At 38.5% G+C, this 16,126-nt stretch overlaps 1 protein-coding gene across 5 annotated transcripts in view; it reads left to right on the top strand.

Annotated features, from left to right (window-relative positions):
- The window catches only part of SPATA13 (spermatogenesis associated 13), a 95,766-nt gene extending 86,794 nt beyond the window's left edge, over positions 1-8,972 (top strand). For all 5 annotated transcript variants that reach the window (XM_032220035.1, XM_032220034.1, XM_032220036.1 and 2 more), the window contains 4 exons: positions 1,384-1,513; positions 3,467-3,839; positions 4,802-4,876; positions 7,629-8,972. In XM_032220035.1, the coding sequence (XP_032075926.1) occupies positions 1,384-1,513; positions 3,467-3,839; positions 4,802-4,876; positions 7,629-7,810 (760 nt within the window). In that variant the 3' untranslated portion in view covers positions 7,811-8,972. The remainder of the gene's footprint in view (positions 1-1,383; positions 1,514-3,466; positions 3,840-4,801; positions 4,877-7,628) is intronic.
- Positions 8,973-16,126: the final 7,154 nt, after the last annotated feature.

Below are 16,126 nucleotides of genomic sequence, written 5' to 3'. Positions count from 1 at the left end.
CTCCAGATAGATAGGAGTGTGAGCGATATTGTTCTCTTAGTTTCTTAGTCTCCCACTTTTTTCTTTGGGACTAATGCAGGGCTGCCTTGGAGATTCTGAAAAGATTTGCAGAGCTTTGAACAGAAAAGGCTCCAGCCTTGCTTTTATAGCTCCCCCTATTCTCTCAGGCTAACAAAGGGGTTGCCTGTTAGAGCCATTGTCTCTACTCAGTGGGAAGATCCCATCATGGTGCTTGTAGAAATGGAGTCTCCTGCCACTCTCCCCGGCTGCCCACAAATGTAGGTAATGTGTGTCTCAGAGAGAGGATGCTAAAGAGACTATAGATCCTTCCCTATAGGCGTGTTATTTTGTAAGGCTAATAAGACATTGCTGTTTCAGCAACCTTTTGGAATTTGGCAGGTGGCATGACTCCCTCTTGTACAAGAATGCTTAGTGTGATGTGTTTTTTGGGGTATTAAAATTATTATTATTTTCCTTTGTTAGACTGATCATTCCCGTGGTTTTTGGTATTGTTTTGATTTTGCCTTTTTTAGCTTGATTACTGAACGAGATAGGTGTCAACTGCTCAGGATCATTTTTTTTTTTTTTGTTATTATTAGAGTAGGATTCTGTAGAGATTCTCAGTCATCCAGGTCATGGTTGTCTCTAAAGGTGCTTTTTCAGGAGGCAACTGGACATTCTTGTTGTTGTTTTTTTGAAGACGTTTCACTTCTCATCCAAGAAGCTTCTTCAGCTCTGACAGGATAGTGGAGAAGGAAGGATTTATATTCCTTGCAGACAGCTGGTCATTTGCATCCTTTCAGAGGGTGGTTGAAGCACTTGGAGGTTTATCTGTTTCCTCAAGGTCACCTGAGTAGCGCTCTTGGCTCCTGTAGTCTGCAATTTTCCCCCCTCTGGAAATCCATTCCTACTCGCACTTCATTCAAAGGGTGTCCATCCCAAATTGTATAGCTAAAAGTATGGATGAGCTGCAAAACATCTTTGAAAGAAAAAAACAAGAAAGTCCAGTTGTCTCCTGGAAAAAAAAACACCTTTGGGATTAGAGTAGGACAGGGGTCAGCAACTTGCGGCTCTGGAGCTGCATGTGGCTCCTTCATCCCTCTGCTGCAGCTCCCTGTTGCTGGTCAGCTCCATAATTGATAGAGCTTTCAGTTAGGGCAGGTAGAGGAAAAAGGATGCTGCGCTAGGAGGAGACTCTATAGTGGGGGAACCGGACTTCCATTCTGCTCCAAAATCAAATGGGGGGTGTGGGGCTTCCGTATAGGACGTTTGTTGCTCTTTGAGTATTTAAGGTTGCCGACCCCTGGAATAGGATATCAATCTAGAAAGTGAATAAGATGCATCTTCTGCCGGGATTGACCAATATCTTTCTTTCTTTGACAGTGACTATAACAATATCAAGGCAGCATATGAAGCCATGAAGAACGTTGCGTGCCTCATCAATGAACGCAAACGAAGGCTGGAAAGTATAGACAAGATTGCTCGCTGGCAAGTCTCCATTGTCAACTGGGAGGTGAGAGGACATTGCCAGTCATTTTTCAAGCTTGAAGACCCAGGGTTTCTCCCAACTGTTTCAGAGGGTGTTGTCTTATTTTGTGCAGTTTCCGCTCTGAAAAGGTGTTTCTTGATTTCCATTGTGGTGATTATGATTTACTTGAAATTATTAATTTAATTCACTTTCCTTTTTCTCAAATGATTCATTGGGGCTGATTCCCTAAAAACAACTCAGCTACACCACATTGTTAATGCTTACCCAAAAAAAGGCTTCAGAAAAAAAATTATAAGGATAGGAAAACCATGCTAAACCAAGAAACAGTGTTAGAAACTTAACTCCATTATTTAGTTATTTGGAGATTTTACAGTGATTCTCATGGCAACTGGGTGTAAACTTGGTTTTATACTTGAAATTGAGAAGAGGTGAAGTTGGACTCACTGTGAATTGGAGTCAATGTACGTTTTTCCTTTTCCTGAACACTGGTTACTCTTTCTTCACTCTAACATTTTGAGGACATAATTTGTACAAAAGAGGTGTTTTTTTACTTAACTGGGCTCTCCTGATTTTTAGTGTTTCTGGTAAAACAACTAAAAAAACAACTCTGGTAAAACTGGTGCAAGAAACAGGAAATGACATTTTAGAGGGGCTTTTTTTTAATCTCTCATTTTTTGAGAGAGTTTGGCAATCATAGTCCATGATCCGGGAACATCAGGCACTATTTAGGAGTGTAATAATATCTTGAAATTCTTAGGTACTTTTCTGATGACCCTTAGATTGAAGAGGTAATTTGGTTTAAAATCCAATGCAATTATGTATACTTAGGTCAGAATTCAGTAAGCATTTGAATCAGCCTGTTTAATTCTGTTTTGGAGAGGTCAGCTACCATTTAGGGCCTCTGCACATATTGCTATAACTAAAACCAGGCTCACTAGCACAGTCACAAACTTTGAAAAAGAGAGAAAGAGACAGAGGCAAAGACCAATTTTTTTTCAGTAGGAAAAAATTTTCCCTATGTAATTTAAAATCAAAAGAATAAAAATAGAAATTTTTGAAAGAGAAAAGTAAGGAATGTAAAGAAAAAAGTGCAAAGTGAAATAGAAAAGAAAAACAGCTGCTGCAGTTACACGTAGATTTATATTTTATCCTCCTTTCTCTAGGATTAAAAGGCATAAGGTTTTAAGAGTAAGTTTATGCCTTTTAATAAAAATATTAGGCTGAAAAAGTGCTACTGAACTCTTGATTTTTGTCTAGCCTAGCTCTCCTCTTAAGTGACTTAAATAATAATATTTAAAATAATAATCCTTGTTTTAGTGACTTAAGATAATAGCTCCAGACAAGTGAATAACAGGAGAAAAGCGTATTTCCCACCAAACACCCTAGAGCAGGGGTATCAAACTCATATCATCAGGGCGACGTCATATGACATATCGGAACTTTTTGCCCCTTTGCTAAACCGGGTGTGGGCGTGGCCAGCACATGACACATCCAGCCCGCAGGCGGTGAATTTGACAGCCCTGCCCTAGAGTATTTCCACAAGGGTCTCTGGCAGGGATAGATACTCTCTCTGGCTGTTCTTCACCAGGAAATAATCTTCAATTCTTATGTACACAAGAGGCCATTCTACTGGCTTAAATGGAGGTGGGGAGGAGAAAGAAATGAATCTCCTGTCTTGTAACTCTTAATCTATTGATGATACTTAACCTGGGTGACATCTAGCTCTATGATTTTTCTTTGGAGATGGGTGGAATCTTCCCCATTCTGGTAAGCGAAGAATTTGCCTTATTTGCTGACATAGGGATAAAAAAAAGTATGGCAAGCAGTTCAGGATTGGTAGTTATCATATTGGAGACTAAGTCATATCATAAAGATGAATAGAAGATGAATTATTTATCTGTCTAACAACATTCATGGTGCTGATAAAATTTAATATCTCCTTTTCATTTTTTATTTTATTTTTTACAAATGCTTTAGGGGCAAGACATCTTAGGCAAAAGCTCTGAATTAATCCACTCAGGAGAATTGACCAAAATCTCCAAACAAGGGAAGAGTCAGCAAAGAACATTCTTTCTTTTTGACCATCAGCTTGTGTTCTGCAAGAAAGATTTATTGAGAAGGGACATGTTGTATTACAAAGGCCGGATGGACATGGACGAAATGGAGGTGGTCGATGTTGAGGATGGCAAAGACAAAGACTTTAATATCTCTGTAAAAAATGCTTTCAAAGTTGTAAATAGCGCTACGGAAGAAGTTCACCTATTTTGTGGGAAAAAGCCAGGTGATAAAAAAAAGTGGCTGGAAGCTTGTGCAAATGAGAGGAAACGAGTGCAAGAAGACAAAGAAATGGGTAAGTATTATCTTTTGCTAACTGAAATCACTAGAATTGGAAAATTGGAATGTTTTTCCATTGCACAGTTTCTCCCACTGTTGTTATTACCTACCTTCCTAAATCAGCAAAACTATAACGAAAGTGTTCAAGATGTGTGTCTATGTATGTTACAGTCTAATTCTGGAATGCCTCGAGTAATTCCAACCAAACTTGGTACACAGTTTACTTACTCTCTGGAAACAAATACTGTGGGGGTAAGACACCCCTAACACCCCTCAGGGTGTGTGTTCTGTTAAGATACAGCCTGTTGTGCCTTAAAATGGCTTCTACTGTACTGCCTTAAAATGGTTTCTACTGTACAGTGCTGCGGAGTTGCCATGATAATTGCTTCACAGTACTCCACAAGGGGGCTCCCTCTGATAAGGGGGTAAATCCAACATTAGAAATGGCGGTGATGTTCATGGAAGGAGGGTTGGAACAAATAAATACCCAGGCAACACTGGGTTATCAGCTAGTTTTAAATTATAAAAAACTTTTAAATATGTTATGTACTATTATGACTGAAAACAGCAGATCCAGATTCTTGGGAATAATTCCTTGTGATCTCCAGTTATCTACTTCATTTTAGTGAAACTGTTCTGGACTGACAAATCTGCACTATTCTGAATCAAAAGATTTGTCCATTTTCTCAGTATTCTCTACACTGAATGGCAAAAGTGGCTTGTTTCAGTTTTTCAGATGTTATGACATCCTTGTGAAAATGTTGAGAATCGAAACTGAGCTTTTTATATGTAAAGTCTGTTCTCTTTTATTAAACTGAGATGTGTTTCACAAGAGACATGTGTCTCCTCTTTTGAAATTAGATCCATTAGCTAATTGTTACTCAGTGATGCTTTTTATTGAACTTTGCTTTAACAACATATTACACTCTGATTCTTGAAACAGCATTGAAATGTGTATCATTTATCCTTCAAATGTAGGAATGGAAATCTCAGAAAGCCAAAAGAAGCAAGCAATGCAAAATGCACGGAAGTCAAGACAAGGGAAAATGAAAGGTGAATATTTAAGCATCATCCCCCACCAGGACCAAACACTGGTTCACTCAACATGCATTTCCTTTCAGATGAATAATGCTGTTTTCTTGGGTGTTAAGTGCATAAGAGGGTGGCACATAGACCAGGCAATATAGATCCAAGGGGTTAGATTTTCCTATGCTTTACTAGCTGGATATTGGCAAGATATCACTGCTGATTGTTAATCATAATCAAGTATATATCATTATTTTCATAAGTACATATCTGTAGATACAGTGATGGGTTTCAAATTTTTTAGAACCTCTTCTGTAGGTGTGGCCTGCTATGTGGGAGTGGCTTGCTGGCCATGTGACTGGGTGGGAGTGGCTTGTGGCCATGTGACCGTGTGGGAGTGGCTTGCCAGCCAAGTGACTGGGTGGGCATGGCCAACTTGTAAAATGCGGTGAAGTTCACTTAACAATGCTCTTGCTTAGCAACCAAAATGTTGAGTCAGAAACTCTGGCATTTGAAGCACACAAGTCTTAAAGCTGTCAAGTTACAAGACCCTTGCACCCCTAACCCTTTAGAAAAAAAACCCAGGGGTGTTCAAACTTGACAGCTTTAAGACTTGTGGACATCAACTTCCAGAATTCCTCCTTCAGTCATGTTGGCTCAGGAACTCTGGCATTGAAGTGTGCAAGTCTTAAAGTTGTCAAGTTACAAGACCCTTGCACCCCTAACCCTTTAGAAAAAAACAACCCCAGGGGTGTTCAAACTTGACAGCTTTAAGACTTGTGGACTTCAACTCCCAGAATTCCTCCTCTCACTCTTCATCTTGATGATGTGCAGACGGGCGGGAGGGGGGGGACACGGAGCTGGAACCGGTTCTAAACAGCACTGTAGATTTGTGGAACCTCTTCTATAGAAGAGGTTAGAACTGGCAGGACCTAGTAGCAGAACAGGTCAGTGAACCATGTGCTGAACTATGACTCCCACAACTCACTCTCTGTAGTAGTTAATGTACTTTATTTTCTAGGTCCATGATGGCAAATTTATGGCATGCGTGCCCAACGTGGCACATGAAGCCATGTTGCCTGGCATGCACAGCCCTGCCTGTTTGTCTTCTGGGTTTCTGGCACACATGCGCACGTGGACAATCAGCTGTCCTTCGTGTACATGGCAATGTCAAAAACCGGTGTGTGCATGCTCGCCGGCCAGCTGAACGTTGGGCGTGCATGCGTGCTAGAGCCCGGAAGTTTGGCTTTTCCGGAGCGCAGCCCCAACAAGCACACACGTTCATGACATTTCCGCACGAGTGCTTAAAATTTTCGCCATCACTGTTCTAGGTTTACAGAATAATTTTAGCATAACCTAGTGTGCTCTGTTTGCTTAATTCTTTATGCGCGAAAGAAATTAACAATGGTTAAAAAACATCTATGAATATATTATGTCTTTAGAAGATTTGGTTAAGCATGTTATTTTAGCCTCTTTTTGGATCCTGCTTTCTGAATCAACTAGGTGTGTAGTTCTAGGAAAACAAAAGCAGTGGTTTCTGAAAAAATATGCTATTTGAGTAGAAAAGGAGGCCTCCCAGTTTCCCTTTTTCTTTTGCCCCATTGCCTTACCAGCTCTCTGACATCTTTTTCTCCATCTGTTGTGTACTCCCATTCTTAACACTATTATTATTGCGGGTTCTGTTTGGGTCTTCAATGTGATATTTACAAAATAGGAAAAATAGGAAAAAAAATAGAATAACGAGTTGGAAGGGACCTTCTAGTCCAACCCCCTGTTTAGGCAGGAAACCCTACACCACTTCAGACAAATGGTTATCCAACATCTTTAAAACGTCCAGTGTTGGAGCATTCACAACTTCTGGTGGCAAGTTGTTCCACTGATTAATTATTCTAACTGTCAGGAAATTTCTCCTCAGTTCTAAGTTGCTTCTCTCCTTGATTAGTTTCCACCCATTGCTTCTTGTCCTGCCCTCAGGTGCTTTGGAGAATAGTTTGACTCCCTCTTCTTTGTGGCAGCCCCTGAGATATTGGAATACTACTATCGTGTCTCCCCTAGTCCTTCTTTTCATTAAACTAAACATACCCAGTTCCTGCAACCGTTCTTCATATGTTTTAGCTTCCAGTCCCCTAAGCATCTTTGTTGCTCTTCTCTGCACTCTTTCTAGAGTCTCAACATCTTTTTTACATCATGGCGACCAAAAATGAATGCAGTATTCCAAGTGTGGCCTTACCAAGGTCTTGTAAAGTGGTATTAACACTTCATGTGATCTTGATTCTATCCCTCTGTTTATGTAGCCTAGAACTGTGTTGGCTTTTTTGGCAGCTGCTGCACACGGCTGGCTCATATTTAAATGGTTGTCCACTAGGCCTCCAAGATCCCTTGAGCAAGGTACCACATATACTGTACCTGTGCATTTTGTTTTTCTTGCCTAAAGGTAGAAACTTCCTTTTTTCACCATTGAATTTCATTTTGCTAGAAAGCACCCAATGTTCAAGTCTGTCAAGATCCTTCTGTATCTTAAGCCTGTTTTCTGGAGTGTCACTTAAATACTCTAGAAATGGCACTTAGGCAGCAAATTACTTAGGCAGTCTAACCATAATGAGTGAACTGTTGTGGACAGCAAAGGGAGTTGGCTCCAATTTACCATGCATCTTGTTTAGTTCAGGAATAATGGTGAGACTGCCCTTGGCCTCAAATTCCTACTCCCTGATGTATAACAAAAAGTATCATGTGAACAGCTCCTGAATTATGATCTCTCTATACTGTTTTTCTTCTACAGGTGTCCGCTATAATGGATGCCGAGTGCCACCACTACACCAAAATTTGCATCCTATCCATCAGCGTCATGTTACAGTGCCCACCAGTATTCCGCAGCAGCAGGTGTTTGCCCTAGCAGAACCAAAGCGGAAACCATCCCTTTTCTGGCACACTTTTAACAAGCTGACACCATTTAAGAAATGAACAGCCCAACTTCCATGGCCTGAGAGGCCATCTGGAAAAGGTGGACGGTTTGCCAGCAAAGCTTTGGTTGGTCCAGTTGGATAACCTGGATTCTGCCCTGGAGAGAAGATGATTTGGTTGATTTCTGATTTTCCACCGTAACCTTCATTGAGCAACATGAAGAAGATGTGGTTTACTGAAGGAGAGAGTGAATGATCTGAAACGGATGTGGTCCTGAATCAATAAACAGACTGATGGGGAGAATTGCTACTTGACCACACTAGCAAATTGCTGCTTTCTCAAAAAACGTCACGTGCATTTGTCATCCTTGTACCAAAGGAATGGTTCAAAACTTTTAAGTCATGTTGACAGGCTTAATAGTGAATGGATTGGCCAAATTTAAGAACAGGAAAGATAGCTTCTCCGCCTTTGCGCAGAATTTGGCAAAGGTGGTTTCATCCTTCCTATGGCTCTTACATCATCAAGTTGTCGGTACTGAGAAAACTGCTTAGTTCTTCCTTATTTGTCTTTGTTTGTCTTTGTTTGCTGTGTTCTTCTGTTAAATGAGACTTAGACTTTCTCCAAGGCACATTCATGGCAAAAGGAAGAAAATGTGAAATCGGTGTCATAAACATATATTTTTATATGAAGAAAGTCCCCCTTGGACACAGGGTGGAGTCTTACCAAAAACGGTATTTTGTTGTATGCATTTCTATTCATCAAGAAATGGATTTCATTTTGGATGGATTTCATTTTGCTATCTCTGGCTCTTGAGTCTGTGAAAACTTCATCATTGGTCTCCAGTGTACTTTATGAAAAAAAAATTAAAGTATTTCTTTTTCAATTTTAGGAGTGCCTTAAGTGGCACCAATGCAACTATACAAAGAGAAGGATATGACAAAAGCAACCTGAGAGAGTTTTTACTCAATCCCATAAATGGACTCATTCCATCTGGGTTTCTTACAAAATTGACTTTAAGCAAGTTCCAAAATGATCTTTTTATGTGGTTGCTCTTATGTGCATCAGATAAAGCCAGAAGAGGCTTAGCAATTATCCCTTTGGCATTATGCTAAGAGTATCCAACAAACACTAGGACCATCTGGTGACATTAGAAATGAATTTTGATTAAACTTGGTTAGAAACATGGCCTATTTATAGACTATTAAAATGATATGTCCTTGTTTTGGTTTGGTTTGTTCTCTTCTGTGAAATGAAATTGTTTTTTTTTTAACACGGGGTTGCTTAAAAATACCCTCCTTTGAGACAACTGCCATCAGTTTGGGTTTACGGCATGCTCTTGGTCACCCCCTCTGTTGTAGCCTTACATTGCTCATGCTTATTAGTAAAACACTGGATCTTGAAAATAGGGTGGGTATGTAATTAGCACTAAGCCAGAATAGATGTGTTCAATTTAGTCTGTTACACTAACCCAGGCTTTGCAATTTGTAAATCGTGGCTCATGCCTCAGTCCATTGAGCAAGCCAGCCAATTCTGATTTAAACCTTGGTTTAAACAAGCCATGGTTAACAAAACTACAGTTCAGAGTAATGCATAAGCAACTTATGACAACAAAAACAAATTCAGGGATTTTTATATTATTTTTGTTACAAAGGTTGGGGAGTTTGGGGTGGGTTCTTTTTTTAAAAAAACAAAAACTATCAGCCTTTCCTAAATAGGTTGGACTACAATTTCTTAGCCAGCTTGGCCCAAAAGAAAGGGTAAACTGTATGAAGAGCTACGGCTCCAACTAGGTAAGCTAAAACATAAAACACATATTTGAGTCCATTCCTCAATAGAAGTTTAGAAAGCACACCATTTTGATTTAATTGTAACTTACATCTGAGCAGATATAGCGAGGAGAGATTACCATCCAGCTAAACTGCAACATTTTTCAGTCTCTGCTTCAACAGACATGCTTCAGTATGAAAGACTGAACTTAGGGAGATTCAGTAGTTAACAGTAACAGAGTTGGGAAGGGACCTTGGAGGTCATCAAGTCCAACCCACTGCTCACGCAGTAGATCTGTATTAGGGATTTGAACCACCGAACTGCCGACCTTTCTGATCAACAAGTTCAGTGTCTTAGCCATCTACTCAGGGTAGTTCCAAAGTTTGACTTCATTGTGCCGTTGTATGTACATATAGGGGGCACGGTGGCTCAGAGGTTAAAGATGCTGAGCTTTTCAATTGGAAAGTTGACAGCCCAGGTTTGAGACCCAAGTGCCATGTGACATGGCGAGCTCCTGTTACTTGTTCCAGCTCCTGCCCATCTAGCAGTTCGAAAGTATGCCAATGCAAGTAGATAAATAGGAACCATTTCAGTGTGAAGGTAACAGTGTTTCATGTGCCTTGGCATATAGTCATGCTGGCCATATGACCATAGAAATGTCTTCAGAACAATGCTAGCTTCTTCAGCCAAGAAACAGAGATGAGCACCGTGCCCTAGAGTCGGACACAAATGGACAACTACCTTTATTACATATAGGCACACACGATGTTATGAGTTTTAACAATTGACAGTGTCAGCAATAGACAATAAAAACTGATATAATGAAAATGCTAACACCAGGTGTTGATTAGTTCTGATTGATTTTATAGTTATATTGAAAGGAATTGGTGAATCTTCATTTTTAACACATTGAAATGTCTTTACTAACAAGAATGTCTAAATATGAACAGATAGTTTTAATAACAACAAGCATGCTACATATACATAGCATAACATATCCTTCAAAATAGGCCTTCCTCCTCCCTTCCAGGTATGCTGGATTTTGAATCTAATTCCAAAATAGCATTGGCACTGGGTTAAGAGAAGCTGAAATTTTAATTCACCTGAAAAATACTCAGCCAGGGGGACAATAGTTTTGATGCTCAATTGTTCATTGTGCTGTTCATACTTAATTTTGATATTAGCCTTTTAAGGTGTATTTTTTTTAATATAGTAGTGATCTCCGGTTCATTATCTTCTGAGTTGCCTATTTTGTTTGAACAGCAGGGGTGGGTTTCAACCAGTTCGCGGCGGTCCCTGCGAACCGGTTGGTCGGCGAACCCGGAAGTAAGTAATTTCCAGAACGGCGAAGGGCCCACCCGGCGCCCGCGCTCCTTACCCGGTTTTGACGAGTTCTGCGCTTCCACGCATGCACAGGACGCATACAGCGCCTGCGCGATCCTCCAGGAGCAGCTGGAGCATCGCACAGACGCTAGTACACGTGTGCTGCGCGCGTGCACGCACACACCGCACGCGTGCACGAGGACGACGCCGGCCCCGTTCCAACCGAACTGGTTGGAACGGGGCGAGAAACCCACCCCTGTTGAACAGCCATATGTTTTGAAAGAATAAGTATTGAATGAATGCACAAGGTGAATTGGCTATGCAAGGCCATTTGAATTTGTCTTGTATCATACAGAATAACAGAGTTGGAAGGGACCTTGAAGATTTTCTAATCCAACTGCCTGCTCAAGCAGGAAGCCCTCTACCACCTCAGACAAATGGCTGTCCAACCCCTTCTTAATAACCTCCAGTGTTGGAGCATTCACAACTTCTGAAGGGAAGCTGTTCCATTGATTAATTGTTCTGTCAGGAAATTTCTCCTTAATTCTAGGTTGGTTCGCTCCTTAATTAGTTTCCATCCATCTTGGAAGCCAGCTAGATATACCTCCTATTCAATGCATGATCTCCAAGAACACTTTTTACTCATCCAACCGTATAGTCTGGGGACCCCAGAGAAGGGAAACATGCCTAATAATATAATATATCCCTCTTGGCCACGTATATACCATCTTAGTAACTCACCTCATTCCTTTAAAATGAACATTTTTAAAATTTGAAAAAAAATCATATTTTTAAAATGCGCCCCTAAAGTTGTGTCTTAACAATTGGGACTTGTAACAAAAGACTATATTTTAGATGGCTGACCAGCCATTTTTGGTTTGGGGCTCACTATGCTAAAATAATTTTTGTTGTAGTTGAACATTGTAGGGGGTATGGCTGGGATGAGGTGACGTCATTAAAAGACAAGTGGATTTGTTAACCATTTTAGCAGGTTGAAAATCGGGCAAAAGTTTTCTTCATAGATGCATTAAGTGTGTTGGAAATTTAATGTTATCTATTTCCTTTTACTTACTACCAAATATCAAAAAAGTCAAAGTATTTTACTTATGGTGCTTTGCAGCCACATTTCAGTACTGTGATTTTGAGAGTATGAGGCATAAGTTTTTGTTCCTCTAATCATAATATCAAAATAGCCATATTTCTCTCCAATAAGACCTTCTTCTCCCCATCTCACTTTTTTCTATTTCCTGCCCAAAAAAATCTGTTAAACATACTTTAAATCATCTTTGCACTGTTTAAAAAGAGGGACTGCTATTTATAATTACAGGAAGAGATAACCATTTCTATTGGTACTCTTAGTTCAGGATGAGAAGTAGTGAGGGATAGCTGCTATTTTGTCTAGACAAAAGAGAGAGGATTAAAACAACATCCTCTATTCTCTGCATGTGCCCAGTTCCTTTTCCAGTAAATACTAAATTCAGTGGTTGAAATGAATACAATTCATTGAATTTGTTTTGTAGATGCACTGATACATTCTTCAGAAAACCCTCAAATGTTACAAAGAGGGGAATCATACCATTCGTATTATGAAAGAATAATGCTATGCTCAACGTTTTGCTTGGCAAACTGTTTTTGTTAATAGTTTGTTAGCTAGCTTTTTGCAGCCTAATTGTGTACTGTATGAAGGAAAAACTTTTGTAGCTTGGAAGAGTATTGGAAGAGAGAAAATTATGAGGTTTTTTTCAATATTAATAATAATTTGGCCTGGAATACTACAAAAACCTGATAGGAATGATCATAGTTTAGATTACTACAAAAACTCTTGTAAGGTATTTATCCTAACAAATTAAGTGCCTAACATTTCCTGAGTAATATTTTATTGTCATCTGCTGATTAAATTATAAAAAGCCAAGTTAAGGTTCATATTTGTTCTCAAGTTTTCTACTTTTCACCTCATCCCTTATCCAAAGCATATGAAGTTCTATACATTTTTCCCCCAGAAATTTCAATTTTCTTACATTTAAAAACCCTGGTTTCAAAAATATACTGCTAATAGCACACAACTCCCATTTCAGAAACACTTAACAGCCCATTACTTTCTTCAAATAAGCTAACTAGAGGTTATGTTCTCATGAACTACACTGAAAAGTTTGGCTAGTTATTATATAGTATATTGCCATTTTATTCCATCATGGACAGCTCTTAAGTATCATGAAAAATTTTCCAGAAACCAGAACTTTTAACCTAAAATAAACTGGCTATAAAAGTTGTATTTTAATATTTTAAAAAGTGAAGAAGTTGGTTGAAAGTTTGTTGGTGGGGACATTTTTTTTAAAAAAAATAGTGTTTTAAATTCTAACTTGGAGCGCCAGCCAAAGGATCTTAGCCATAATAAAACAATATTTTTGTCAATTGCTTTTTTTCCCCTGTGTACATGAGTTTCTTTATAAATCATGCAAATTATTAATAGGTGTAAAAAGTATTCAGCTTGTATATTTTATTTTGCAAGTGTTCTGTGACTTTTTTCTTTCATACAGTTTATGCTTTCTGCATGTATGCAAGTAGCCCTCGACTTACAATCAATTGTTTAGTGACCATTTGAAGTTACAGTGGCACTGAAAAACGTATGGAGTTATGGCCATGTTTTTACAATTATGACCATTTGCAGCATCCCCATGGTCACGGGATTGAAATTCAGATACTTGGTTACTGGCGTGTATTTATGACAGTTGTCATGCCCCAGGATATTATGATGATCTTATGCAACCTTCTGACAAGCACAGACAATGGGGAAGCCAGACTCACTTAACAACTGTGTTATTAACAACTGCAGTGATCCAGTTAACAGCTATGGCAAGAAAGGTGAACGAATAGGGCAAAACTCACTCAAGAATTGTCTTGCTTAGCTTAGCAGTGGGTATTTTGGCCTCATTTGTGGCCATAAGTCAAGAACTATCTGTGTTTGTTTCAGCCACAGGTCATGGCTTTATTTTCAAAAGGCCGTGGAACTGAAATTTAATGTGTATATGTGGGCCCTTCAGCCTGCTATGTATTTGCTGTAATCCCTCTGGCCTGATTTATCTGCATTAATATGTTCTATCAAATGTATTTTCCTGCAATGTATATAGAAATGTACATTCCTCTTACTGCCCTCTAACTTTATATTTTAATGTGCATAACATTTACCTGCAGTGTCTTATATAAATGTTACTGTAGAGTTTATTTTGTGTGTGTATATTTTCACAGTGCATGAAAATTTAAAAATTGAGTTTATTGACAGCAAAAGGAAAGTGCTTTTATTTATTTGGCCTACTTCTGTTTTCAAAAAACTTGAAGAATGTTCTAAATATTCATAGAAATGCATAGTGCATAAACATTAAGTGCCTTATTTGCCATGTTCAATTCAAAATGAAGTAAGGGGCATACATTCTGCATTCTACATTAATATTGCTACATTCACATGTTATATTGTCATAATTGCTTTTGCCTAAACACAACATGTAAATCCCAGCATGTGCTCTATACTGTGATCTGCAACTTAATGGGTTTTGTGAATTCAGCCAAGTGTGTTGTTTGATAATCTACACTTAAACTATAGGTTTATGTGTTGAAGTGACTAAGAAAGGGAGAGGAACAGTTTGAGTTTTCACTAAAATTATTCCTTTGTCAATACTAACACTGAGAAATAATTTCACCGCTAATAATTTGCACAAGAGGCATTGCTTCCTGGTATCAGGTGTGGATCACTGAGTCTTGGGACTATCTATATCTATATCTATATCTATATCTATATATACATACACACACACACACACACACACACACACACACACACACACACACACACATATATATATATATATATATTCCCCATCATAACAACCATGTGAGGTGAGTTGGGCTGAGACAGAGTAACTGGCCCAAAATCATCCAGCTGGCTTTCACATGATCATTTACAGTAAGCCATAAAACAAAGTGGGTTGTTCAATTAGGTGTACATATTCTATTTGCTGCATTCCACTCACAATCAGTACAAGTGATATGTTAGGCACAGAAGAACACTGGGTGAAATGGGAAGGACTGTTCTTAATGCCACAACTCTTGTTTTTTTGTCTTCTTGCTTCATCCTGCACTTGAAAACTGACACTCAAAAGAGTTCTGGAGCACTCTTTCTAAAAAGTTATTTATGGGCTTATTTATTTTAGTATATGCTGTCTATCTCATTTATCCAAAGCAACTCTTGGTGAAGAATGGAATGGAATTAGAATTGGAGTGGAGTAGGATTAGATTAGAATAAGAATTAGAATTAGAATTAGAATAGAATAGAATAGAATAGAAGCAAAAGAGCAGAATAACAGAATAGAATAGTGGATATGAAACAAACTAGTAGAATATGATAAACTGATGTTCAGAAATAACTTAACTCCTAAGGTAATGTTTAGAAACAGCTTCATAATTACTTACAAAAGTAGTGTTATTATTTATGCCCCTATTTGCTTCTCTATCAACCAATATAATGTAACACGTTATTTGATTCACTGTTGATAACAGTCTAGAAGACGATTTAGTGTTAAATCATTGCCAAAGGCATTGGTTGATAATGAGATTTCTGTCATATCTAAAATGACAAGAGAGCAATAGAGATTTTGAAAACTGCACCTTTTTTATAATCATTTTTGTGTTCTAAAAATGCTATCACTGCTTGTTTGTGTAATCAAAACAAAACATTTTGTTCTTCTTTCTCAAGGACAAAACAGTCCAGTTCTGGTTTGAAAAAGCACCTTTGAGACTATCACTGCTTATTTATGAGGCTGATTAAGTATTAACAAGTCTCTTCCTTTTTTTGAGAAAATGTTAATATATTACTCTAGTTTTGGTGGAATAAAAATGACCAGCTTTGATCTTCTGATTTCCTGCAATTGCAAAGGAGGAATGTTTTATTTATCTTGCTGAAGTTGATGTGATCTGTTCAACTTTCCCTAATTTTCATTGCCAAACCATTTAATTCTCCAGAAATTTCTGAGGAGCAGTACCATAACCAACAAACTCAAAATAATTTGAATAAGCCATTGATTTGCTATTACAATTGCCAATTTTGGGGGGATTAAATCAGACCTCCCCAAATGAATATCCATTGGTCAAGGGTTCTGTGGTCACATGTTAACTTGTATTTTATTGACATTGAGAATACAAAAAGAGAAGTAGTTGTTATATTTCTACCCTTCATGGATATGGTATCTTTATGTAGTCATCAGGTAACCAAAGAGGTATAGTAGCTCAGTGGCT

The sequence above is a fragment of the Thamnophis elegans genome, chromosome 6 (genome assembly GCF_009769535.1).
Source record: "Thamnophis elegans isolate rThaEle1 chromosome 6, rThaEle1.pri, whole genome shotgun sequence".
Lineage (NCBI taxonomy): Eukaryota > Metazoa > Chordata > Lepidosauria > Squamata > Colubridae > Thamnophis > Thamnophis elegans.
Note: the sequence above shows the minus strand (reverse complement) of the source record. Positions and strands in the feature narration are given on the sequence as shown.